At 40.4% G+C, this 27821-nt stretch overlaps 1 protein-coding gene across 1 annotated transcript; it reads left to right on the top strand.

Annotated features, from left to right (window-relative positions):
• Window positions 1-3284: 3284 nt before the first annotated feature.
• LOC138958540 (uncharacterized) lies at window positions 3285-27515 on the top strand. The gene is made up of 8 exons (XM_070329741.1): window positions 3285-3501; window positions 13914-14137; window positions 14368-14595; window positions 15273-15484; window positions 16023-16176; window positions 22006-22243; window positions 23213-23496; window positions 26445-27515. Exons 2-8 carry the CDS (start codon window positions 13955-13957, stop codon window positions 26838-26840), a joined length of 1695 nt encoding a protein of 564 aa, XP_070185842.1. The 5' UTR covers window positions 3285-3501; window positions 13914-13954; the 3' UTR covers window positions 26841-27515.
• The last annotated feature ends 306 nt before the right edge of the window (window positions 27516-27821 follow it).

The following is a 27821-nucleotide window of genomic DNA, read 5'->3' on the forward strand; positions in this document are numbered from 1 at the left end:
AGTTGCGCTAAGAAGGATAGCACGCTTTTCTGTACCTCTCTTCGTTTTAACTTTCTGAGCGTGTTTTTAATCCAAACATATCATATCTATATGTTTTTGGAATCAGGAACCGACAAGGAATAAGATGAAAGTGTTTTTAAATTGATTTGGACAATTTAATTTTGATAATAATTTTTATATATTTAATTTTCAGAGCTTGTTTTTAATCCGAATATAACATATTTATATGTTTTTGGAATCAGCAAATGATGGAGAATAAGATAAACGTAAATTTGGATCGTTTTATAAATTTTTATATTTTTTTTACAATTTTCCGATTTTTAATGACCAAAGTCATTAATTAATTTTTAAGCCACCAAGCTGAAATGCAATACCGAACCCCGGGCTTCGTCGAAGATTACTTGACCAAAATTTCAACCAATTTGGTTGAAAAATGAGGGCGTGACAGTGCCGCCTCAACTTTTACGAAAAGCCGGATATGACGTCATCAAAGACATTTATCAAAAAAATGAAAAATATGTTCGGGGATTTCATACCCAGGAACTCTCATATCAAATTTCATAAAGATCGGTCCAGTAGTATAGTCTGAATCGCTCTACACACACACACACACACACACACGCACGCACACACGCACGCACATACACCACGACCCTCGTTTCGATTCCCCCTCGATGTTAAAATATTTAGTCAAAACTTGACTAAATATAAAAACAAGAAAAAACAAACAAACAAACAAACAAACAAACACGCAATCAAAGAAAAACGCAACAACCTCAACCGCTCACCCACACCTCCTACCCAACTAACCCAATCCGTCAACACTTCTACCACCAACAAACACCCTACCACCTACCTCCCACCGTACCCCCCCGCCCACTCACCCGTCCACTCTAAAAGAAAAGTGAGGATAAGGTAAAGTTGATATTATAAAGAAAATTAATGCAGATATTCTGTGACCGTGATAAAACAAGCGTGTCTCTCAACTGCTTTCAAAGACCTGAACTTTTGGCCGCTCCTTTCATAAAGCCATGGCTGACAGTACCTGAGAGTGCCCCTACACCCCGTACCGGTGGCACATTAATGATCTACCCGGGGTACCAAGAGCCATTACCGCTGAGCTCTGACGCAAAATGGGTGGGATTGTTCTTGCGTTCTGCAAACCAAAATAGGATAGCTCTACAGAACCTGTTTGTATTGTTTGCTTTTCCAGATGTACTCAGAGTATCAAGAGCCATTACTACTCAACACTGAAACAAAATGGATGGTAGTGTTCATGTGTTCTGCTAAGGAAAACAGGATTTCACCGTTCAAAACCTGCGAGTCCCCCCTCTCCTCCATCCGCCCTCCCTTTGGTTAACGCCTTGGGAAGAATTGTAAGTGCATAATATTTAAGCCACATTTGTCAGCACCGGTGAGCAGTGGTGCGGAAACAACCACTTAGAGTTCTGTGATATGTCACGGCCCACGTATACAGATCTGAATACTGACAGGGGTTAAAATGGTACGGTCAATCAATCAATCAATCAATCAATCAATCAATCAATCAACCAAAAATCAATTCATCCATCACATACCCAAATCCCAATCCACCAAAATCCATCTTGCTCACTCACCCCCAATCCCACCCACATGACACTCGCAATTGATCCATCCATCCAATCGTTTGTTCATATATCCATCAATGAATGAATGAATTAATTAATTAATTAATCAATCAATCAATCAATCACTCAATCCACCGATCCACCAATCAATCAATCAATCAATCAATTGATCCACCACTCCTCCAATCAATCAATCAATCAATCAATCAAACAACCAAAAATCGACTCATCCATCACATACCCAAATCCCAATTCACCAAAACCCATCTCGCTCACTCACCCCCAATCCCACCCACATGACACTCGCAATTGATCCATCCATCCAATCGTTCGTTCATTTATCCACCAATGAATGAATGAATGAATGAATGAATGAATGAATGAATCAATCAATCAATCCATCGATCCACAAATCAATTAATCAATCAATCAATCAATCAATCAATCAATCTATGGATCCACCACTCCACCAATAAATCAATCAACCAATCAACCAATCAATCAATCAATCAATAAATCATTCAATCAAACAATTAATCAATCAATCAATCAATCAATCAACCACTAAAGACTATTATATTTCGGCGACAGGCAAGCACACCTTTACCACCAGTGTTTTGTGAAAGGTTTCGAAATGACAAAAGTAAAAGGTCACAAGCTCAACCGTTTCAAAGCACAATGCTGAAAGATTATTTCATAACGTTACACGTGTGTTTTCCTACAGCTAAACCAGCTCTTTACAAAGGTCTGGCACGTGTTATACAACGCTGTAGGTAAAGGGCCTCATTCTCTGTCTATATAGGTAGGTGTTTGTCCAACTGGCTCGTGTGCTTTACGATTATAGGGCTTCCATAGGCGCATGAAAGAGGTCATAAGTATTTCAGTTTAATCGGACTGTTGAAGCCCACACAGCGTGATCATTTGTAGTGTATATTGTTGTTGTGGTTCCTGCTTTCGTAGCACTTTTAATTTCATGGGTTCTTTCTTTCTCACAAAAAAAAGGAGAAAAGAAAGAGGGCTCTTGGTAGTATCTTTATATTCTGAGGTAACCTTTCATAGTTAATCAAACTGTTCTTGCTTAAAAGTGACCGCTAAGCTCATGTTTCTAAATATTCTATTGTATACGCCAAACCGGCGATGGAAAACATGATTTGCATTGAAAACTGCATTAATGCTGAATTCATCAATGTCTCAATGCCGGTGTCGCCCTTGTAGACCAACCAACCAACTGACCGACTGCGACCAGCCAAGCGAACGACCAGCCAACCAATCAGGCGACCGACCAAACTGGGCAAATTTTCCTTAACTTTTGACTTTTTGTCCCTGACGACTATCTTGTTCTGGCACCTATGTCTGGCGTACCTAATTACATCACACACAGTTATCCTAAATGTGTACTCTCTCTCTCTCTCTCTCTCTCTCTCTCTCTCTCTCTCTCTCTCTCTCTCTCTCTTTCTCTCTCTCTAACTCTCTTTCTCTCCTTCCACCCCAGTTCCACTTAGTTCCAGCTTTCTGCTACGTAGAGCCGCTCTGTTACCCACATACCATGTCCATCCCGTTTACGTTTCCGCAACACTACCAGGGTACCAAACTCACACACACTCACACACACCTTCGCCGCCACCCCGTCCCCGCCCCTTCCACCCACCCGATTAAATGTCCCTGTTGCTCGCCATGGTCGGTATTGCGGTGTCGTGTTGTGTACCGATCAGGGACTTAAGGGAAGGCGGGGCTCGGTGCAGTTGATTTTTTATATTGTATTCTACAATTTGACGGATATACCACCGTGACAGGCTTGAAAGAGTGAACTGAAGTGAAATGTGTTTCCTTTTCTACGAGTGATCAGCTGGTAGCTTTTCAAGTTTTCATCCGTCAGTATTCTTCACGCTTGCAAGTGAGATTGATTTCAGTGATTTGTTGGTGTTTTTTTTGGCACACATTTTTCAACACTATCAATGTCAGTGATGTCGTGTTTGAGACAGAAATTCGTCGCTAGTGCTCTAACTGAGCTGTTTTTGTTTAAACACTTTTGTTTAGTCGTCTGTTTCACATGCGTTGATCTTCACTGTCTTTCATTATCCCAAAATTAATGAGATTGGTTCTGGTCATCTGTGATCATACAACTGTTTTGTCGCTGTCAGTTTCAATCGAAAAGTGTCTGCTAGATAACCTTTGAAGTATTGATTTTACAGTTTTCAGGACATATCGATCAGCTTGAACTGCCTCTTTTTGACGAGCTCTTCACTATTGTCACGGGATACAGACACTCAGTTTTAATGATCTCTTTTCGATGAGTTCTTCGCTATTGACTTTCATGGTCTGAGCTGTAACGATCTCGATCTGCGCATAGGCAATCAGTGAGTGCTCTTTGTTTAGGTAAGGATTTGATCGATAACTGTTGAGTCCTGATTTCTATCATCTCTGTTTAAACTTGATTGATATCGACTGCCCTTCTGCTCAGTTTTCAGCCACGAGAAAAATGTCTAACGAGGATTTAATGTTTGTAAACATCAACTTTGAACTGTCAGGGTTCTGTGACTATATTGTTCCTGCATTTTGTGTGGCAAGTTCAACACTCTGTTCATGAGTCTTTATGTCTGTCAGCGCTGCGGTCTAAGATCTTTACGTTTTGTGTCAGATGAGCTTATAGTAAAATAGTGTGTCAGAAAAACGTTGTGAGTTTGAAAACGTTTAGTGTGCATTTGTGAAGTGGCCGTCCGAGAAAAAAAACAACCTCACACAACTGTTGTACCATTTATTCTCCTGAAACACACACGCATATCTTTTTTTTTATTGAAATAAATAATTGAATAAATAAATAAATAAATAAATGAATAAATTGGTGAATTAAAAATAAATGAATAAAATTATAAATAAATAAATAAATACATACATAAACAAATCAATCAATCAATCAATAAATATATAAATAAATAACATAAATGAATACATCAATACAAAAATAAATAATTACACACAAAAAAAGGAAACTCTAGGCTGTTGTAATAATGTATTTGTTTGGTGGCATTTCAGAAGAAAAAACACACCAGCAATACCCGTCAGAACCAAAAAACATTAATATCACCGCTTTTATGTGTATACGTGCGTGTGCGAGGTTTTGGATGACGCTATAAATCGACCCAAGTGAGACAATTTTATTACATTTCTTATCCTCCCAACAGCACTCACATGAAGTGGATCCTCCCAAAATGTTGTCGCTGTCCAGGTCTACTTACCGAACATTTTAGTGCCTGTTACTAGGAGAAGTTTCCGAGATTTTAAGCGTTTGGCAGACAAAGAAGCAACTGTAAAAAGCATTTGAAAGATAAGACAAAACAAGTCGCGTAAGGTGAAAATACAACATTTAGTCAAGCTGTCGAACTCACAGAATGAAACTGAACGCAATGCAATTTTTCAGCAAGACCGTACACTCGTAGCATCGTAAGTCCACCGCTCGTGGCAAAGGCAGTGAAATTGACAAGAAGAGCGGGGTAGTAGTTGCGCTGAGAAGGATAGCACGCTTTTCTGTACCTCTCTTCGTTTTAACTTTCTGAGCGTGTTTTTAATCCAAACATATCATATCTATATGTTTTTGGAATCAGGAACCGACAAGGAATAAGATGAAAGTGTTTTTAAATTGATTTCGACAATTTAATTTTGATAATAAATTTTATATATTTAATTTTCAGAGCTTGTTTTTAATCCAAATATAACATATTTATATGTTTTTGGAATCAGCAAATGATGGAAAATAAGATGAACGTAAATTTGGATCGTTTTATAAAAGAAATATTTTTTTTTACAATTTTCAGATTTTTAATGACCAAAGTCATTAATTAATTTTTAAGCCACCACGCTGAAATGCAATACCGAAGTCCGGGCTTCGTCGAAGATTGCTTGACCAAAATTTCAACCAATTTGGTTGAAAAATGAGGGCGTGACAGTGCCGCCTCAACTTTCACGAAAAGCCGGATATGACGTCATCAAAGACATTTATAAAAAAAAATGAAAAAAACGTATGGGGATATCATACCCAGGAACTTTCATGTCAAATTTCATAAAGATCGGTCCAGTAGTTTGGTCTGAATCGCTCTACACGCACGCACACACACACACACATACACACACACACACACACACACACACACACACACACACACACACACACACACATACACACACACATACACACACACATACACCACGACCCTCGTCTCGATTCCCCCCTCGATGTTAAAACATTTAGTCATAACTTGACTAAATGTAAATCAAAACTTGACTAAATGTAAAAAGGAAATGTCTCAAATGTGTCTATGAAATCTGTGTTCGCGGCTGTAGTGGAGCAGGTGATATCTGTTTTATCAATTATTTTTGAAAGTGACCGGTGACTTGATGCACTGGTGGGTGTGAGGATTCTCTTTGTGTTTGAGGTGTGTGAGTTTGAGGGTGGTGGCAGTAGTGCGTGCATGCGTGCTTATGTGCGTGTGTGCATGCGTGCGTTGCGCGTGCGTGTCGGTCGACCTGTCAGTCGGCCTGTCTGTCTGTCTATATGTCTGTGTGTCTGTGTATGTGTCTGTGTGTCTGAGTGTGTGTCTGGCTGTCTGTCTGTCTGTCTGTCGGTCGGTCGGTTGGACTTTCTTTCCGTTTGTGAGTTTGCATGTTGCATTAATTTTGTTATCTCTGTAACTATACTTGCCTGCCGTCTGCCGGTGTCTGGCTATATATGCACGTGATTTTGTCTCTGTCAACACTGTTACTGTAAAGCTGACTAACAAACATCAAAGTAAAATGTCACTGTGGGAACGAAAGAAACACGCAATCCGAACATATCTCAAGACTAAAACCTCTGAATCAACTAAGAATAAAATCAATCACGTCGTTGGAGGATCCATAAAACGTCTTTTTTTGCAAATGAGAATATCGATGGTTTTCGCTCTGTCCTTAAAATATGCCTTAGTTCAAACCCTATTGTCTCATTGACATGTAACGACATTGTACTAGTACTTTGTAGTCGTTTTATGGTTTAAACAGTGTTTATTCAACAATTCATAAGTATTGAATGTAGTCGTTTTATGTTGGCAAACAAACTCAGTAGGGGCTTAATGCCTTCAGTGTGTACTTGCCAAATGCACTCACCGTTATAATCTCCTCCTAGACGATCAAAAGCCATAGAAGAAACAATGAACCTTTATGGGTCATAACTTGGACATGTGGCCCTTCTGTAAGGCTAAAAGAAATTATTGCACTAAACAAATCATATTTGGTTTCCTTCACTAGTTGATTAAAGATAAAATATATAGAAATAAGTGAAGCTTAAAGTAGAATTTCCTAGCAATAAACTACACTAAAGTTCCTATAATTCCTCTTATACCTCCGTGACGGTTTACACACTGGTTTTTCCGATGATTTACACGATTGGTTTTATGATGGTTTACACGATGGTTTTCACGATGGTTTACACGATGGGTTTCACGATGGTTTCACGATGGTTTACACTGGAGGGTGTGTCTTTAAGACGCAGTGAGTGACATGGAATTGACCAACACACCTGTCCTCATTTTGTATCGTATACCTTTAAATTCTTTCAGTCTTAATTTGTTTCGCATAAAATCTCCATCAGTATAAACGCAGCCAACCTTCCATGGCGAGATATGATAAATCGATCGATATGCTTGCCAATCAACGGGTTTATTCGTCTCTTTAAATCACACAGTGTATACCGACACTGTATAAATCCCGTGTTAGTTCCTCTTCACAATTCACGCGCCAGCGGGTTATTCCTACATCAAACACCCCATACACATAATGGTGCAGATACACCAACATAGCAGCACAGATAAAAGACTTAGTGTGAATTAACACGCATGTGTCTCGACGAAAATAACAAAAAGAAGAAAAGCGTGTTGAATCTGGAGACACTATGGCAGGCGACAGAAAACACAGAACCAGTCTTTCCGACAGTTTCAGCTTTGCGTTCCAGAGACGACTGATTTTAGTCTTATTTCATAAATTTGATTTTAATGCACCACGAAAAATAAGAATGGACAGAAGGAAAAGGACGAATGTGGTAGGGACTTCATACCAGCAGACGCTATAATTGCAGTCTCTTTCCTAAACTTTTCTTCTGCTAGTTTCGTATTCCACAACCTACACTCAGGTGTTTGCCACCTCCCCTTCCTCTCTCCACCACCAGGGGCGGAGCAGTTAAGCAAGAGGGGGGGGGGGGGGGGGTTACAACCTGGGGTCCAGGGGTAGGCCCCTTGTGGGGTACATGGGTTTTAGCTATTTTATGAACAATTTATGGCTTATCCTTGATTTTAAACATGATCAACTGGAGTCAGCAGCCACTCACTATTTCTTTTAAAGTTAGTATTCATTTTTTAGTTTTTTTGACAGCCGGGGGTGGGGGGGGGGGGGGGGTGGGGGGTCCGGAACCCCTGTAACCCCCCCTCCCCTAATCCGCCCCTGACCACTGCTACCGCCATTCATATTTGGTGTTGTTGTATAGCTTAGCTATGATGTACATTGATGTGCTTCTGTCTGGCTACCGTCCGTGCATGTGTCACAGTCTCGACGTCTGGCTGACGTACTGCCTGGGGACTATAGATTAACCCCAAATCAAAATTAACGTCATGCCATGCACCGTGGCCCGGAGATACTATTACACAGCCTGCTGTTTTCCTGTACGATGTAGTCAACACACGTTCAGAAGTGTCGCATGGTTGCAGCAAATGATGTCGTTAGTGCACTGTGCCAACGACTCTATGTCACAGGAACGGCTTAAAGACTGACATAATGGACTTCAGAAAGAAAGAAGGAAAAAGGAAAAAAAAAGAAAGAAAAAAAACAACAACAAAAAAACGTAGGGTTTCATTCTTTTCATTTATTTTTCAGCTTGAAGCGAACTGCATGCAACTGAGGAAAAAAAAAAAAAAAAAAAAAAAAAAAAAAAAAAAAATGGACTTCAGCACTCCAATTTAAGAGGTGACTCGCGGTGAAAACAATGGCTGTTGGACAAAACCTTAAACACCCGCATGCTGCCTATGGCGGCGAAAACCGCGATATCAGAACATGTTTATCGTCATTTGACAATAGTTCTCTGAATACAAAAACTCTAAGAGCATGGTGCTTGCGCAAGAGATTAAGCGCAAGATCGACCTGTAGAAAAATCGGGTAAACTGCCGTTCGCATTCTATCTGGATCACCCAGATGAGATGGTCGACTGGTTCAGTGAGACGCAAATAACCTTCAAAGTCCTCTTTTGCATTTCACGGAAAGGCATTAAGAGTCTAGTATATTTATGAGGAAGGGGATTCAATAAATAGCCATTCGCATTGCAGCTACATCACGCTGATGAGATAATCCAGTGGGTAAGCGAGACGCGAATAACTTGCAAGCAAGGTCTTCTATCGCTTCTCAGCAAGCAAGGCTATAAAGGTCTGGCCTGCCTGTGAGGAAGAAGATTGCTGTTCTTCGTCTGACTGGCACCGATTTGATAGTTGGTGGCAACGGGTATGGTGGTGTTTTCCTATTCAGTAAGCTTACATAATCAACGTCGGACTGGTATAGATTTGACAGTAGGCAAAAAAGCAAAGAAAACTATAGAAACGCGTAACACCGCTCATTGTTGTTCCCTTTACCACGTAGGCGATGAACAGCACTTGTGCTATGATTATGGAAACATTATAAGGTAATAAACTCGCACACACCACCACCACCACCACCACCACCAACAACAACAACAACAACAACAACAACAACAACAACAACAACAACAACATTTTCGCTTACTGTACATTTAATCGAAAGATAAAATAAACAGCACAGACAAGTAAATGTCTTAGTTCACTTTGTCCTAAACACCCGTCACAATTGAAACTCCTCTTTAAATTCCTCCGTCGCGATATAACCTTGAACGGTTGAAAACGACGTTAAACACCAAAGAAAGAAAGAAAGAAAGAAAGAAAGAAAGAACTTTAAATTCCTTTGAGTACTCTTTTGTTTGAACAGAACGGAAATCCGCGGTGACAGACGTGAGAACCGGGCTTTAAAACTCACGCGTCACAGATTTATCGTACCATCATTACAGACAAAGCAACGTTTTATTGTTTGCCTACCAGGTACTTCGAGACCGGCCTATTCCGCTAAAAGCATTATTTATGCGTTTTAGATAGGAGTTTCAACCCCGGTCCTTTTTGTTGTAGTTCGTCCTTATTGAGGTGACGGTAGTAGGTCCTTACAGTTTTTGCTTATCTTCGGAATATCACTTCAGCCGTGTCTTTTGTCACTTTTACTGCGAAGTAATGAGGCCATCTGCATTTTTTTTGCTCCTTGATCAAACTTTTGAATGAATTTACCGTAGATCGAAGAATGTTGCCTACCTTCGGGAGTGACTGATAGTTGATTGAAGCCTTCCCACCTATTGAACAGGACATACCCCTGTTCAGTACTTTGAAGTCAGCGAGATAGCTCAAGAAGTGGTAGGTGTTTTTATTGACTTAAAATGAACTGCTACAAAAAGAGAGAAGGGTTTGATAAGCTTCAATACAAGAGTCGACTTTGTTGGTCTCTCATGACCAAGGACATGAGTTTAGTTTCGTATTCTTTACCTCTAGGTACGAAACTATCACGGTCAATCTATTCCATCAATCGAGATCGTCTTTTGACACAACACTTTGTGCAACTTGGACGCGCGCCGTGTATTGAGGTTATTGTAAGCAGGTTTTTGACTGGCTTGTGTATTTGTACTGGCGGTTCGTTGACAAGTTGATCTTTTTTGTTGACGAGAATTGTGATTCATCTAGCTGACTGTGGATTTCCAATTATACAAAAGACTCACAACTAATTCTTAAATCGTTGCATACATTCTTATCTGTGATCGGAGTGAGGTCGAGATCAACTTGGCAGACACGGGGAAATGTATAGTGTCTTCTATCTTTACATTTCAAAGAATTGTCAAGAAGGGAGGATTGAGATCTTGAGAGATGTGAACAGTAGGGTGGAATGTATGATTCTTGGATGTTTAGTGAGAAGTTTTCGTTTCTGCTGACAAACGAATTTGAACCAGACCTAGCTCGTTCTGAAGAAAAAATGTTAAAACAAATGTACACAAGACAATTGTTATTTCTTTTCGATTTATCAAGCTGACATCAGTCGTTATTTTAATCTCGGTAGCTGCCGTGTTTTTTTATGTTCTTTTTCATCCGCCAGCGAGTTACAGTAATACAGTGATATTTATTTAAACCCATTTTTTCTGCATCAAAGAATATTTCATTTTGATCTGTCCGATCGACAAGAAGAAGAAGAAGATCTGTCCGGTTATCTGTCAAGAATTCATGTTCATTTTTTGTAAAGTGGGTATTCAGTTTACGTTTCCATATTAATTTTATTTCAGACAGCTAGTGAGCTTTTTTATTTTTTAAATTCTACACAAAAATACAATATTATGAGAAAAGAGAGACCGCATAAAAAAAGTACACATGCATTCCCTGCTGACTTATGCATTGAGAAAAGACTGTGGTTTTCTTGCGGTGTGTTTGATTCATTTTTATCAATTTGAAGGCATGTGTTTGTGTAAAGACAGCTAATGACATTTTTCTTCTCAATAACATGGCGGATATAACAAGCATAAGAAAATGTCTATGCTAAACATCCATGCCCAAGAAAGAAAGAAAAGAAAGAACGAAAGAAAGAAAGAAAGAAAGAACGAAAGAAAGAAAGAAAGAACGAAAGAAAGAAAGAAAGAACGAAAGAAAGAAAGAAAGAAACGGACAACGAATAAAAACACAAACAAAAATCCATGTGGGCTCCTTGCAGTGTGGGTCGATCTCTAAACATCGATCTCTTTCAATGCTTGTGTTTGTGGTATGTCACATGCGAAGGTGATAGATGGCATGAACGCGTGCAGGTTACCTGTCCCCTCATTTACCTGTACGTTTGTCTGCAAAGCGAGACGCCGACTACCTAATAATGGAACCATTTTGTCAGCCGTGCAAACACTCTGCTCTGCCAATACCTGGGGAAATATAGAAAGGTACTAAGAAAGATAGGAACGAAGGTAGATTGATTCTTGAAAGAGAGGACCGACAGGTACAGTGATTGTTGATGGTGATCGCAAAAGCTTTTGAAGGTTCCGCTGAAAGAGTCTTTGTTGTTGAGTGTTATAAAGGGGGAAATAATTGTGAAATAGAAAGCAGATGTTTGTATAAAGTAAAGAGATGGCAGACAAAGCCAGTCTTAAAGAAGACAGCGGATTTGGTAGGCCACACTTGTGATATTTAATCACGGGAATAAAAACGTCTTTATAACATGAGAGCATGTTAAACATGGAAAACTACCTTCGGTTGTTGGAGGTCTAGTGTCTTTCTGCATTACTGGTACCTTAGGCCAAAAAAAAAAAATTGTCTGTTTCTGGTCACCCGACCGACCCTAAATTTCGGCGCCGACCCTAAACTTTTTTTTTCCAAACTCAAAAATTTTTATTTATTTTTTGGTGGTAAAGGACAGGGTGAGAAAATGAACAACAAAAACGTGTGAAAACGAAAGTCCGCTGACGATTTGTAAATGTGTTGAGTGTCTTGTCTCTATGTATAGTGAATCCAGTCTCTTTGCGCGATTTTTAAACTTAGTTTTATTGGTCTACATTTGGGGTAAAAAAAAAAAAATAAAAAAAAAAAATCCCGACCTACCGACCCTATTTTTTATAGCCATGTTACCAGAAACAGACAATTTTTTTTTTGGCCTTAGCCAAATGGGATGGGTAGCTCAGTGGTGGCGTAGCTTTTCTAACAAAAGAGTAGCTACAAATGACGATGTAATCTTTTCTTGCAAAATAAACGTTTCTGAATTGTGCAGTGATAAAACACAAGATACAAAAATGAAAGAGAAGGTTCAATGTCTACCGCTCAAGATATTATTTTTCTCTTTGTTGTGAATATCAGCAGGGGAAATGCCTATCTTACACCGAGTTTTAAAAAAACAATCTATAAGTTTTGGACACATCTGAGCACATCAAGGAATCAATCTAGGGATATACTTTGTTTAACTGGTTACCACTTTAACCAGAAATGTGAGGACAATCGAATTTCCAACGAAGATATATACCTTGCAAAGTGTCTTGGACACCTGAGCTTTTGAAAGCGGTCACGTACCCAGCACTTAGGCCTACATCGTGTGTGCATAAAGGGGGGCTGTTGACAATTCATTTCGCACGTCTGTGGTTTCGTACTCGTCGACAAGTACTTTTGTTATTATATGAAGTCTTATATCGCGCGCGTATCTCCAGACTCGGACTCAAGGCGCAGGGATCTATTTATGCCGTGTGAGATGGATTTTTTTTTACACAATACATCACGCATTCTGCCATTCACATCGACCAGCAGATCGCAGCCATTTCGGCGCATATTCTACTTTTCACGGCCTATTATTCCAAGTCACACGGGTATTAATTTTGGTGGACATTTTTTATATCTATGCCTATACAATTTTGCCAGGAAAGACCCTTTTGTCAATCGTGGGATATTTAACGTGCACACCCCAATGTAGTGTACACGAAGGGACCTCGGTGTTTCGTCTCATCCGAAAGACTAGCACTTGAACCCACCACCTAGGTTAGGAAAGGGGGGAGAAAATTGCTAACGCCCTGACCCAGGGTCGAACTCGCAACCTCTCGCTTCCGAGCGCAAGTGCGTTACCACTCGGCCACCCGTATCCGTGGGCTGTTTATCAGAGAGCAATAAGTGTCTGGGTTGGTTTCATTCGGTGGCCTTTAGCACCTTGTGGCTTTCTGTGTCTAGTAACGAAGGGTTAATTGCCTGACATTTGTGACACGTATAACGAATAGGGGTGCATTTGGTGTTCAGAAAACTCGTTAGAGAGAACTGCTGATTGCAAAGTTATGAAAAACCACATACGTGTGAATGGGAGTGGGTGAAAGGTCTGGTATAAGCTGCAAAGCCTAGTTGCATAACAGGTTCCGATTTCTTGTACTATAGAAATCTTGCAGTGCGAACGTTTGTGCCCACTTTTACAGCATAAAATCTTTATCTTATCTGGAATGTCGTTAACGCTCACAAAAATAACAGGCGTTTGTTTATTGGCATTATGTGTTTGTGTTGTCTCGTTTTCTCTTCCATTTTGTGTTATATGTTATCTTGTTTTAGTTAATTTCTGTGTCTGTTTGTTCCATATATCTGTCTTTCTTTAACTGTGTTGTATCTGTAACCAAACGAAAAATCGTTTTTCTTTCTTTCCGCCCAGCGAAGAAAAAAGCGTCAAAATAGTAAGCCCGCTTTCAATTTTTTTCAGCCCAAGGATACTTCCTCGAAAAAAAAGAACACCACGCTGAAATGCCGGAAATGATGAACCTACCGCAACCGCATCACACCATGCTGATGCCGCGACCAGTGAAAGAGTCCCCCAGACATGCGTACGGATTTCCTGAATACCTGAAACACACAGACGCCCTAGGTGATGGGATACATCCTCTGAAACTCACAGCATCCAACAGTCTCTTCCACAGTGTCCTCAAGGTGTGTGTGTGTGTATGTGCGAGTGCGTGCGTGTGTGTGTGTGTGTGTGTGTGTGTGTGTGTGTGTGTGTGTGTGTACATTGTGGACATGACTTTGTGTTTGTTTAATGATTTGTTGATTTTTATTTTTGTAAGGCGCTTAGCACTATATTAGGATTTGCACCATATAAATACCCCTATTATTATTATTATTATTATTATTATTATTATTATAATGTCTGAAATAAACAGGGTCGAGTGCGTGGCACTCGCTTGCTGCTGGACCGGGGGACTTCAGTGAACGGTCGCAACGACTACGGGTACAGCGTCCTGACGGCGGCTCTCCACGTGGATGACGACAAACGACGAGGCAAGCTCTTCAAGATGCTGATAGACAGTGGTGCTGACCCACATTTCAAAGACAGCACGTTCAACAGGAGTGTGCTGCACTGGACTTGTATTCTTGGGCGCACTGAACAGGCGAGTACATAAGCACAGCATACCCTGATTAAGATGAGACAATAGAAGGGAAAAAGAAAGAAAGGTAGGGTTACCAAGTGGGATAGGACAAGGCCTGGCGTTTATCGTTCAAGCTTTGATTGAGATTAACAAGTAGTATTTTTTTTTAACTTGGTCGATTTATTTTTCGTGTAAATGTTTTTTCTATGACGCATTGGTATCTGGAGACAAGTCAACCTTCACATTACATTTTAACCCGTATTTATATATCTGTCAAAAACTGTTAGCAGGAGAACAAAAACATGCTTTCAAACCGTAACAATTTCCGAGAACAAGTCGCACCCCCCCCCCCTCTCTCTACAAGGATAAGACTTTCAATCAGCCTACATGGGAATCATCCATGCCTAATTTTGCAAGTCAAAGTGTTGCTAAACGTGATATAAATGTATGTTAAATGTATGTTTATTGTATATACGTGCCAATGTATATTTGTAAACTTGTCTTTATGTATATAAAAAAAACCCACCAGAAACAGTGGGGAAAATTTAAAAAAAATATAAAAAAAATATAAAAACGTGATAGGATGATGCCTCAACCTGTAAAACAAAGACAGCGCCAGCTATAAGGCTTTACACTATTTCTCAGGCAACATAACAGCCTCGAAAAAATAAAATCATCCATGCCTTTTCCCCCCACAGATAAAGGTGTTGCTGAACGAGGTAGGGGGAGACCTCAACCTGCAGGACAAGGATAACGACAGTTACACAGCTCTGCACCACGCCGTCATGGCTGGTCACATCACCATCGTCACGCTTCTAGTCGACATGCACCGCAAGTTTGGCATCAGTGTTGACGTGCCCGATAAGATGGGGCTCACCCCTTATCTCCACGCCAAAAGACTCGGTTATAGGTAGGTTTTAGTGCCATGCTTATAAACATGATCATTCAGCAACTGCTATAGTCACATCGCCATCGTCACGCTGCTCGAAGACATGCACCGCAAGTTTGTCATCAGTGTTGACGTCCCGGATAAGATGGGACTCACCCCTTATCTTAACGCCAAAAGATTCGGTTATAGGTAGGTTTCAGTGCCATGCTTTTTAACATGATCATTCAGCAACTGCTATAGTCACATCGCCATCGTCGCGCTGCTCGAAGACATGCACCGCAAGTTTGGCGTCAATGTCGATGTGACGGACAAGATGAGATTCAGTTATTTCCTTCGTGATAAGAGACTAGGCATTGTGTACATAGAAGCTTGTTTGATGTTGCTGCTGTTGTTGTAAATCCAACACAGGGTTGAGTTCAAGAAGGTACGCAGAAACGGCCAAGTTGCGATGGCGCGCCACACAGGCGGTAATTAACAGTCGTATTCTGTTGAAACGCCTTACTTCACTGCAGCTGATATTAAACGCCTCATTTATCTTTGCATCCTGTGTTCATTTTAGGGACGTAGCGGAGTATCTGCACACCGAGGGCCACGCGTCATTAGGTCATGGTGACATGAAGTTTCGCTTGCCCAGAGAGTGGTCTCAGATCGGAAGGTTTGAACGACAGAAAGCCATCGAGATACAAACACAAGAGGTCATCAACTTTGCCAAGGTTAGTTGCTTGGTTGGTTGTTGACGTCTCTTGTCTCAGGACCACAGGGGGTCATACGAGACCCATTCAACATCGATCTTAGTATCTGTTTTGTTCTCCTTCAATTCTTTTTTTATTTTTTTTTTATTATTTTTTTTTTTTATTCAAATAAATAACAACAATCAACAATATCTCATACAATGAATTAAATACATCTTATCGAGTACAACAAGCTAACTTTTTTTTTAACGTTTTGTTCTTCGAACACTCACACAAAAATGCTTCTTATCTGTAACTGCCTATTAAAAATACTTTCCAACGGTAAAAACGAATTTGTTTTTTTATATATACTAACGCACATCTTTCCGATTAAGATAATGTGGTTCAATTTATACATAGTTGCCTTTTTCACCATTACAAAATGCATACCAAATAAAACATCACTAACTTTCAAAACAATCTTAATTTCTAAAGTACGAAAAATAAATTCTTCAATAAACTTCCAGAATTTGTATACAACCGGGCATTCAAAAAAGAAGTGTTCAATGAAATCAGTTACATCACAACAGTAATTACATTTATTAGTTTCCGTTACTTTCATTTTACACAGGAGAATGTTGGTCGGATAAATGTTGTGCATAATTTTCCAGTGTAAAACTCTTAATCTAGTCTCTTGTGTTGACTGATGGGCAACTATCCAAGAACGTTCATCAATTTCTACATTAAACTTTCTCTTCCAAAATCCTCCGGAACATGGTACATCTGTTTTCATATTAATAATCTCTTTCCGATATTCTTTGGCACTTAACACATTTTTGCCGTTAAACAGTGGGGTAATACAAACATCATCAGTCATATTTACAACATTTTTCCTCATGAATAATGACACAGCAGCTTTTACAACATTATATTCAAGAATTCGGTTTGGCGAATATCCAATCAAATCACATATATCTTGATATGATAATATGTCTCCCGAACGTACAATGTCAGTTAATACCAATACACCTCGTCGTATTCAACTTTCAAAAAATAAAACTTTGCCACTATACGTTATGCATGCATTATTCCATAATAAAATCGGCCCGATTGTCCCACGATCGTAGTGGTTATTCTCCAGCCAATATTTTAATACTGCTTTCCAAAAGTGTGATTTCACTAGGTCTAACCCTTTAAATCTTGCACTGTTTACATTCGATAAGAAACATTCAAAGTGCTTTCCAAAACGCAAATACATCATCTTTGGAGTGAGACTCCAATTATCATTTTCATTTGATGTAGTCAGTTGTGAAACCCATTGTAATAAAAAAGAAATTTGCATTTGCCTAATATCGATCATTTTTAAACCACCTTTTTCAATTTCAAAACATAAAACGCTTCTTTTCACCTTTTCAAAGGCCTTCCGATTACAATCTCTTTTTCGCCACAAAAATCTATACAATAAGGTATTGACTTCATTCAAAACACAGTCAGGTAATACAAACGCTTGCATAATATACACAAATTGTGAAATTAAAAACGTTTTCACAATACATATTTTCCCTAAAATGCTCAAATTTCGCTTCTCCCATGCACAAATCAATCGCTTAATATTCCTTATTCTTCCAGTCCAGTTATCTTCTACCAAAGAAGCACTCTTATCATTACAAAAATATACACCCAAAATCTTCAACTTCTTCTTCCAAACAAAATTATAAAATGTTTCATCACAATGTTTCCTACTACCCAACCACATCGCCTCAGACTTTCTCTTATGTATCCTTAAGCCTGAAAAGCTAGAAAAGTCATTCATTATTTCAAGTGCATAATACATATCAATCTCATCCTTTAAAAAAAGGGTGATATCGTCTGCATACAGAGCAATTTTAATAACGGTTGCAATATCAACATTATTCCATAACGAAATTCCTTTAATACGTCTACACTGTCTTATTTTTGATGCCAACAATTCAATGGCCAGTACAAAGGCCAAACATGAAAACGGGCACCCTTGACGAATCCCGGCTTTCACATCAAAAAAATCCGACAACCATCCACAATACTGCACTGAGCTAACCGTGTCGTTCATTAACACAGTCACCCATTGAACAAATTCTGGCCCAAACCCGAATTTTTGAAAGGCTTTAATAATAAACTCTTTTGAAATACTATCGTACGCTTGAACACAGTCAATTGCGACCAACAGACCAGGTTGATTTAACTCGTGTGACTGTTCGATTACATCATCAATTAACCTTAATATTGTAGATACTTTTCTGCCTTTAATATAACCGACTTGATCTTTCTGAACAATATCACCAATAACGCTTCCTAACCTTTTTGCCAAACACTTGGCTATCAGTTTATAATCGCTGTTTGTAAGGGAGATGGGTCTCCAGTTCTTTAATTCATTTTTGGGCAAGTCCTTTCCCTTGTGTATAAGAGTAATGACAGCTTTGCGCTGCGTGGAAGACAATTTTCCATCGTCAAAACTTGCATTAAAAGACGCAATTAACAATGTTCTGATGCGGGTCCAGAACACTTTCAAAAATTCTGCAGTAATACCATCAACCCCAGGGGCCGACCCAGATTTCATTTGTTTAAGTGCAGCGAGAGCTTCGTTTTCAGTTATTAACCCTTCACACTCATTTCTCTGAAAATCTGAAATCTGTAATGTTGTCACATCAGATAAAAACTGATCCACCTTTTCGTCCATGTTTTCAACGTTTACTTTTTTTCTGTACAAGTCAGCATAGTAATTCTTTTGCGCGTTCAAGATTTCACGCTGGTCAGTTATCACTTCCCCAGATTCACACTGTATACTGTCCATAATCTTCGCATTTGCTCTGGCTTTTTCAAGGTTGAGAAAATACTTTGTGTTCTTTTCTCCCTGTTCTATCCACTTCGCACGGGCGCGTACTTGGGCTGCGCGAGCTTTACACTGCTCAACTAATTCTATTTTTAACTTAAGGTTCTCACGCTCGCATTGCATTCCACAGTTATCTGGGTCATTCGCTAACCTTGCATCCAAATCATTTAATTCAGCATACAACAAAACAATACCGTTTCTTCTTTCAACGCTTTTCTTCTGCGCGTACTGCATTGCATAATCTCTTATTTCACATTTTAACAGCTCCCATACGGTTTGATAATCAGTATCGTTTATAAAATCATATGCGTGATTTTCAATCATTCTATTCATACCATCAATGAAATCTTTATCCTGGAGGAGAGAATTATTGAATTTCCAGTAACTCGGGCCTCTGTCAATCTCAGTTAATTTGAGTTGCACAGAACAACCTCTGTGGTCGGAAAAGGGAACAGACAATAAACAACATTCCGTAGTTCTATCAAAAAGTGTTGCACATGTAAATACATAGTCAATTCTCCTAGCAATAAACGGATTCTTCTTTGACCAAGAAAATTCTTTAATACCAGGGTTAAATAATCTCCATACATCAAACAAATCACATGCGATAAACATTTCATTCAGTTGTGACACTGCTCTTTCAGCGTGCCTTTCTCCGCTCACTATGTCTAACTCATTATCAAGAACACAATTAAAATCACCACACAAAATGACGTTACTCAAACGGGAATCTTTAATAATTGACACAACCTTCTGATAAAAAACACATTTGGAGTTTACATCGTTTGGCGCATAAGCATTCAAAATCCACAAATCCTTTCCTTCACAAATTATATTTACCCCTTGGATTCTATCACAATGGGTCTCCATTACTTTATAATCAAAATTACATCCTTTCTTAAACAAAATCATTTGACCACCACTGTGTGATGTTCGTTCGGTATAAATCATATCCCCTCCCCATTCCTTTTTCCACATATCAGCTACCTGTTTCGTGATATACGTTTCCTGCAAACATACTACATCAAATTTTTGTCTTCTTAAAAACTGGAACAGTTGTTTCCGTTTGTTTGGGGATCGAATCCCTCTCACGTTAAGTGAGAACACACTTAAATCGTCAGGCATGATCATCGTCCTAGAGACAGTATCAGTCCGTCACCGTGTTGTCATCAACAAACCACAGTTAAACCTACCCCATGCCAGGTGTGGCGCAGTCACGTGCATCACGGACACCCGTGTCAGCCAGTGTCAACTTGGGGAGCTTTTCTGTCGCATTGTCACTGTCAGGGGAATCCCCTGTTTGTGACCTTAGCCTTTTCACACTCAGCGACCGCGAGCGTGGCTCTAAAATGAGCCTTGTTTGGTTTTTGTCTGGTTTGTTTGTGTTGACTTGTCTGCCGCGGGAAAGGAATCCTTGTTTTTGTGCGTGTTTTTGTTTGGGATTGTTGCACTGTTTTTTCTGTGATGAAACATGAATGGTATCAGCCAGTGAAGCACTCTCTTTCTCTTCCTGGGACTGGGACTGGGGCTCCTCCCGTTCGTCTTCGTCGCTGGCAGTTTCCTCTGTGCCGCGCTCGGTCGCCACGCCCACATCATCTGACGTGAGAGGGGGACCCCCAGCGGGGACGGCATCACAATCGGGGTCGCCTCTCCTGTGGCCAGACTGACCACATTCTCTGCATGCGATGTCGTTACCGCAATCAGACGCCCAGTGCCCCTCCTGGAGGCAGCGTGTGCAGGCCACGGTTCTCCTCACCTTGGGTTGCTCTTTGTGGTACAGACGGGCACTGGCCACACCGATCCGCACCTGTTTGTCGAGGGGTTTGGCGGGGACGTTCATCCAGACGAACCGCCGGCCTGTTAAGAAACGTGTTAACTTGCCGTCTCTGTTCCGGACACGTTCACATGTGATTGCAGATCTGAGAGTTGCCCCCATTCTCACAAGGGCTGTCTCTATATCTTGTACAGCAATAGAGATTGGAATGTCAGAGATCCATAGCTTGGTAGCTGGTGTTTCTTCGCCCTCCTGTCCACGGAGGATAAATGGGTTTTGGTTAAACACCCTGATGGCATGACCACGTAGTGAGATTCCATCGATTACAAGCTTTGCTCTTGCTTCCCGGCTGAGCGGGTACACGCGCCACAGGCCACGTATTTCCTGGGCGCCCAGTATTGTTTCACTACCACTGACTCGCTCGGCCGCCAGACACAACTCAAGAGTGTCATATCTGTCACCACCAGCCTGAGGCAGCTCGTTCCTTTTCACAAAAACGGGTTCGACTGACGCGGTCAGGGCGGCGGCCATTTTGAATACAGCTACACCACATAGACTCACTCACTTATCTATAAAACCACTCCAAGGAACCACAAAAAACAAATGCAGATTAGTACCTACACTTGCACACGAGTCTCAGCTAGGCGTAATCCAAAGGTCAGGAAACTGCAATCTCCTAGAACTCTAGAAAAACTCCTTCAATTCTTTTAAAACTATTCACATTTGAAGCGTATCACAGTTTAAGGTAAAAAGGTTCCTTCAAAGTCAGATTCTTTAACAATCGAGACTTTAGCTCTTCGTAGAGCTCTTAATTTCTTCCCAAAAGTTAAAAATCTTGTCTGGGGGTTACGTTCCGTACCGGTCTTTGCCAAGGTATGGGATGAGAATCAACCGTTTGTGTTTCAGGAATACGTTATTGTGTTTCAATTTAAGCGTTTTCTACATCTTTCAAGATGCTCAGATTTTGAGGCTGTACATGTACTCATTTCCGGACTCCAGTCTGCTGTTCCAATTAATTTAAATGTAACGCACAAGAACCCTACTACAAACGACCAGCTGACATTAGCATGATAATGGCTTTTTATCTTGGTATAGCAAATCAGCAGAGGAAGTAAAGGGTATTTTACACCACAATATGCTTATTAATCGTGAAACACTTATTTGTTAAATTCACACATGAAATTATTATTTTTATTTTCTACTTCTTTTTCACACATCTTACTTCCAGATCAAGGGTAAAATCACACACGTCAGACATATGGAGGGTAGCATGGGTTCTCCAAGAATGTGCATCCCTAACATTATACTGCCCAGCTACTGTCCGGACAGAGACAGAGGGATCAAGCTGGCCATCCGACACAACAACAGAATGTCCAGGTCACTGCCCTCTCTCAAGGAGGACACGCCCAGGGCTGACCATCGTCCACTCTCCGCCAACGGGGCTGGACACGACTCACTGGATGCTGGTCAGTAGATAATTATACACTGATGATGAGGAAGGGGCTAGAGAGATGGGGGGAGAGAGAGAGAGAGAGAGAGATAGAGAGAGAGAGAGAGAGAGGGAGAGAGAGAGAGAGAGAGAGAGAGAGAGAGAGAGAGAGAGAGAGAGAGAGAGAGAGAGAGAGAGAGACTCAGACTCAGACTCAGACTCAGAACTTTATTACAACAGGATAAAGGTTTTAGGCAAAGCCTATTCTTCCAACCTGTCCTTTATACAACACATAAAGACAGACGGACATAACAAATAAAAATTCAATCATATAAGATATAGAATTACATTGTATGGATTGCAATACTATGTGCAGTTAAGGAATTATATAAGGAGAACTCAAAAGTTACAAAATTACATTGATATAGTTAAGCCTTTCATTTTGAGAATTAAGGGCTGACCATCGTCCACTCTCCGCCAACGGGGCTGGACACGACTCACTGGATGCTGGTCAGTAGATAATTACACACTGATGATGAGGAAGGGGCTAGAGAGATGGGGGCAGGGAGAGAGAGAGAGAGAGAGAGAGAGAGAGAGTGAGAGAGAGAGAGAGAGAGAGAGAGAGAGAGAAACAGACAGACAGACGGACAGGCTGACAGTTAGACAGACAGGTAGACAGGTCAAAGACAGATGAAGACAAAAAAAATACAGAGAGAGCGAGTGTCAAACCACGCATAATACCTAGAGCTCTGTGTTTAAGCCATTCACACTCTTAATACTGTATTCACAACCAGCCTGGAACACATTATGTCAGTCCACAGGGTTTGCTGCTATTCTTAACACTCTGGTAGTCTTTATGTGAACAAGAAAGGAGGGAAAATTAAACTGAAGGAAGAGTTGGCGGACGGAAGGACGGCCAAGTGAATCGAAAAATATAAGAAAATAAGTACTAAACACAAAGTTGCGGAACGGTATCCAAAGCTGAACCTAGCTTAACCCATTGCAGGAGCAAACCATCCAACAGATGCCCCCGGGCCAGCAAGGGAGGCTTTCACCAACGGACCCATTCACTCACATGGCGTTCCCCAAATGTCTACTCATGCAAGGGCACTCTCTTCGGTGCCCGAAGACCCCATTCAAGGACTACCTCAGGGCACGCCTAGAGGTGCCCCAATGGCGGATGGGATTCTTCTACCGTCCCCAAGAAAGGGACCGGGCAGCATCGAGGCCTTTACCGTCATGGAGATGAACCAGAAGGGGCGTCATGCCAGACATTACAGACAAAGCCAGGTGGGTGCATGTTGTTACGTCTTGTAATGCTGTGAAGAAATAAACATGAACTTCGGATCAGATTGATAGTGCACAGTTAAAAACACCTTCCTTCTTGTGTGAGACTTTTTGTCTACCACCACAGACGTGTCCAAGTTTTAAAAAACAAATCTTGTTTTAATATTTTTATTTTACATAAATTAAGAGTATCCTCCTACTCGAACACATACCAAGAATCAGCTGTCTTACAGCTTCCTACGTGTAGCGGGAATGTTTTTCTCAATCGGTTTTGCAGTTTGACACAATTGTGGCAATTACAAAATAATGTCTGCAAACAAATCACCGCTCCACACAGAAAGCTACAGACTGTTGATTTTGGGAATGTGTCCAAGTGGAAGTTTGCTCTTATCCCAAAAGCCTGGACGGTTCGTTAACGCGGATAGGAAGGTTTCTTTCAAATGCACATACAATCTAATTGTGATGCCAGCTGCTTAGCTTCAACGTTTGGTCTCTGGAACTTGGCACCAAGTTTGTTTGTGGTTCTCGTCGGTAATACTGTGTGCCAACACAGAGTTGGCATCAGGCCAAGCTGCTTTTGAGTGGAAGCCTGAAATTACAAGGTTATTGTGTAGGTTTGACCTGTTGACCACGAACTTGAACGGCTTCAAAGACTTAGGTTTGAGATACAGAAAAACTTTAAGTATATATCGGAAGAATGGAAATACACCGCGCTTTTGGGAAAAGAAAATACGTGTATTGCTTTCCTTTGGTGACAGCACCCGTTGATTCACTAATCGACAGGTAAAACCCTCTTAATTGTCTCCCGATAGGATAAACGGTGTTCCCATTTGTTTGGAGTTACACACAAAACCAAAACGCCAGGAGTATCAGCTACTGTCTTAAATTCATATGAATGAATACCGAATACGGTTTATAATTTCAAATATACATATATATATTTAAACAGATGTTAGTTATTCACTCAGACGCTTCCGAAACGGGAACATAAAAAGGTACAACTGAAAACTCTTCAAAACTTTTTCATTTGTTACATATTGTTTTATGGTTCTTGTCTCTTGTTTTTGTTCTTCTTTGGGAATATGGCTAACATCGTAACAGGCTTCGGTTTCTACCAGACTCTTTGAGGGAAATTTAATCGCTTCTGTTTGTGGTAATACGACTTTTAATTAAATTTCATACGGGATCTCGTGGTAGCAACACTGTGCCAACTCTGTCGCCGTTAAAGCTTCAGTTGTGGCTTTTGTTGTTTTTGATGCAGGTGGTGATGGTTATGGTTTCAATGTTGGTGGTTCGCTGGATGTTTGAGAATCTTTTGCTGCAAACTGATTTACCAAAGTTTTAAATGCCATCAGTGGATTTCATTTTTATTTTCAAAAGAATTCTCTTTTTACATTTAGTCAAGTTTTGACTAAATGTTTTAACATAGAGGGGGAATCGAGGCGAGGGTCATGGTGTATGTGTGTGTGTGTGTGTGTGTGTGTGTGTGTGTGTGTGTGTGTGTGTGTGTGTGTGTGTGTGTGTGTGTGTGTGTGTGTCTGTCTGTCTGTGCGTGTGTGTATGTAGAGCGATTCAGACCAAACTACTGGACCGATCTTTATGAAATTTGATATCCCCGGACGTTTTTTTCTTTTTTTCGATAAATACTTTTGATGACGTCATATCCGGCTTTTTGTAAAAGTTGAGGCGGCACTGTCACACCCTCATTTTTCAATCAAATTGATTGAAATTTTTGTAAAGCAATCTTCGACAAAGGCCGGACTTCGGTATTGCATTTCAGCTTGGTGGCTTAAAAATTAATTAATGACTTTAGTCATTAAAAAACTGAAAATTGTAATTAAAATTTTTTTTTTATAAAACGATCCAAATTTACGTTCATCTTATTCTTCATCATTTTCTGATTCCCAAAACATATAAATATGTTATATTTGGATTAAAAACAAGCTCTGAAAATTAAAAATATAAAAATTATGATCAAAATTAAATTTCCGAAATCGATTTAAAAACAATTTCATCTTATTTCTTGTCGGTTCCTGATTCCAAAAACATATAGATATGATATGTTTGGATTAAAAACACGCTCAGAAAGTTAAAACGAAGAGAGGTACAGAAAAGTGTGCAATGCAGCACAGCGAAACCACTACCGCGCTGAACAGGTTCGTCAGTTTCACTCCGTTTTGCACAAGCGGCGCACTACGGTCATTGTGAAAAAATGCAGTGCGTTTAGTTTCATTCTGTGAGTTCCACAGCTTGACTAAATGTAGTAATTTCGCCTTACGCGACTTGTTCTGTTCTGTTCTTCTTCTTCTGTCCTTCTCTTTTGTTTTCTGTTTCTTTTTCTGTTGGTGGTTTCTTTGCTACTTGAAAAAATATGTTAACCTCATTTTGACATTTTTCGTGGATATACGTTAATAAAGATTTAACTCCAAAAACATGATTACGAGGTCTGAGAGCGACAGTGATGTCAGTGATTGTGTTCAACGAAGAGCTCGTCCGTAGAATATCGTGGAATTAATATCTTTATGTTACAACGTAGTGGTCTATAAGCTAAATAATGCCAAGTCGCACTGGTCGCCCATAGAACGAGACAATATATTTCAATTAAGTTAATGTAACTGAGCTTTTATCCTTTTATGTGCACCCCACTTTTTCCCAAGATAGCAAATGTACTACTCCAAAATGACGCATTTCTCCGATTTATAAGCAAAAGTAGCAAATTCAAGCCCTAGCTAGCTCAAACAGAACAGCGAGGCTCATTTGGTGTCATAGGCAAATTACGATTAGATTCTTGTGAAACATTGTTTTGATTTTGATTATTTGTCGTTTTAATACGATGAATAATGCAAGGGAAAACCGAACAACCTACACACACTCCTAAGCCCACCTCACATACCCCCCCCCCCTACTCCATACAACGAAACTGAACAAAAAATATATTTTCCCCTTTGCAGTTTGACGAGACGAAGGCCTCGGAGTATAAGCATATGCTGGGCAACCTCAACTCTATCATGCAGATCCTGTCGGAGCAGACATCCAAGTCCTTCCGACAGTCCGTCAAGTACCAGCGGCCTGAGACGCCCAAGAAGAAGAAGCAAAAGAAAAAGGTCTCCTCCCTGGCCGTTATCTTCGGGAGGAACAAGAGTGGGACGAAAGGCTCCAAGCGATCTCCCAAAGCTTCAGCCAAGAAAGGGGCTCAACATTTGGCGACCCCTAGGAAGGAGAAAGGAGGCGGAGGAGGAAAAGCAGGAGGGGGAAAGGGAGGGGATGAGAAGCATTCCAAAGCGCAGCCTTCTGAAAAGAGGAAAGCCGTGCCTCTCCTGAAAGTGAACGACAAGATTGTGGGATGATGTTTTTCTTGTCCTTTTAGGATAAAAAGGTTTGTCTTGAAAATTATAAAAATACGAAGATGAATGACTTTTCAATGCTAAGAGCACATTGCATCCACCTTGTTGGGAAAACAGCTCCATGTTCTGCTGCTGTTTTGTAAAATAATTGCCCAATTGATCTTACTTCTGCAGCTCTGTTGTACGTTTGATACTGTCTGTATACGCTTCAGAGACCAGACACCGTGACCTTTTAATTAGCACTTCTCAGGTGCTAAACAAGAAGCTGTGAAAAACAACCCTTACCTTCGCAGACCGTTGTAAACAGCCTCAACGTCACGTCACGTCACGTCACGTCACTACACGCCATTGCAATGTCAGATATTGCAAGTCTTCTCGTGAGCTCTCGTTGAAGTACTTACGAACTCGCAATGCTGATGGTTTAGATAATTGACGATTTGGGCCACTTGACCGTGAATGCTGTTCCTTTTGAGTTTTGGGCATTCGGTGAAAAAATATTCCACTGCACATGAAGCATGCAGTCTGCTGTAAACCATTCGAACTGGAAAGACAATGCGAGGCTGCCTGTGCATCTATGTAGATGAGCCAAAAGGGACATGCAACTTAATCCTAGGCCATTACCTAAAGTCATAAAGCAGACAGCCTCGAGTTCTTGGAAAACGCATTTGTGCAAGATAATCAAAGTGTTTCATCGGGCCAACATCGACAATATGAAGAGATGCACTAAGAAGGCAGAGGGTTCCTGACGGATGGTTATTTTGCAGATGGGTCTGTATATATCGATGGACCTAAAACTGTCATTGCTCTGCCTGCTGGTTATGATGCTACTTGCTCGACTTTTGTGAAAGTTAAACCTTCAGTTTGGATGAAGCATTATGTGTGACTGCAATAGACGGATGGGCTTTGAACAGAATAATGCCAGACTTATATTGAATCATATGCAAAGCACGGATGACCAAAGCTTCTTCATATTATCACGGATGA

This window comes from Littorina saxatilis, linkage group LG2 (assembly GCF_037325665.1).
Source record: "Littorina saxatilis isolate snail1 linkage group LG2, US_GU_Lsax_2.0, whole genome shotgun sequence".
NCBI classification, from domain to species: domain Eukaryota; kingdom Metazoa; phylum Mollusca; class Gastropoda; order Littorinimorpha; family Littorinidae; genus Littorina; species Littorina saxatilis.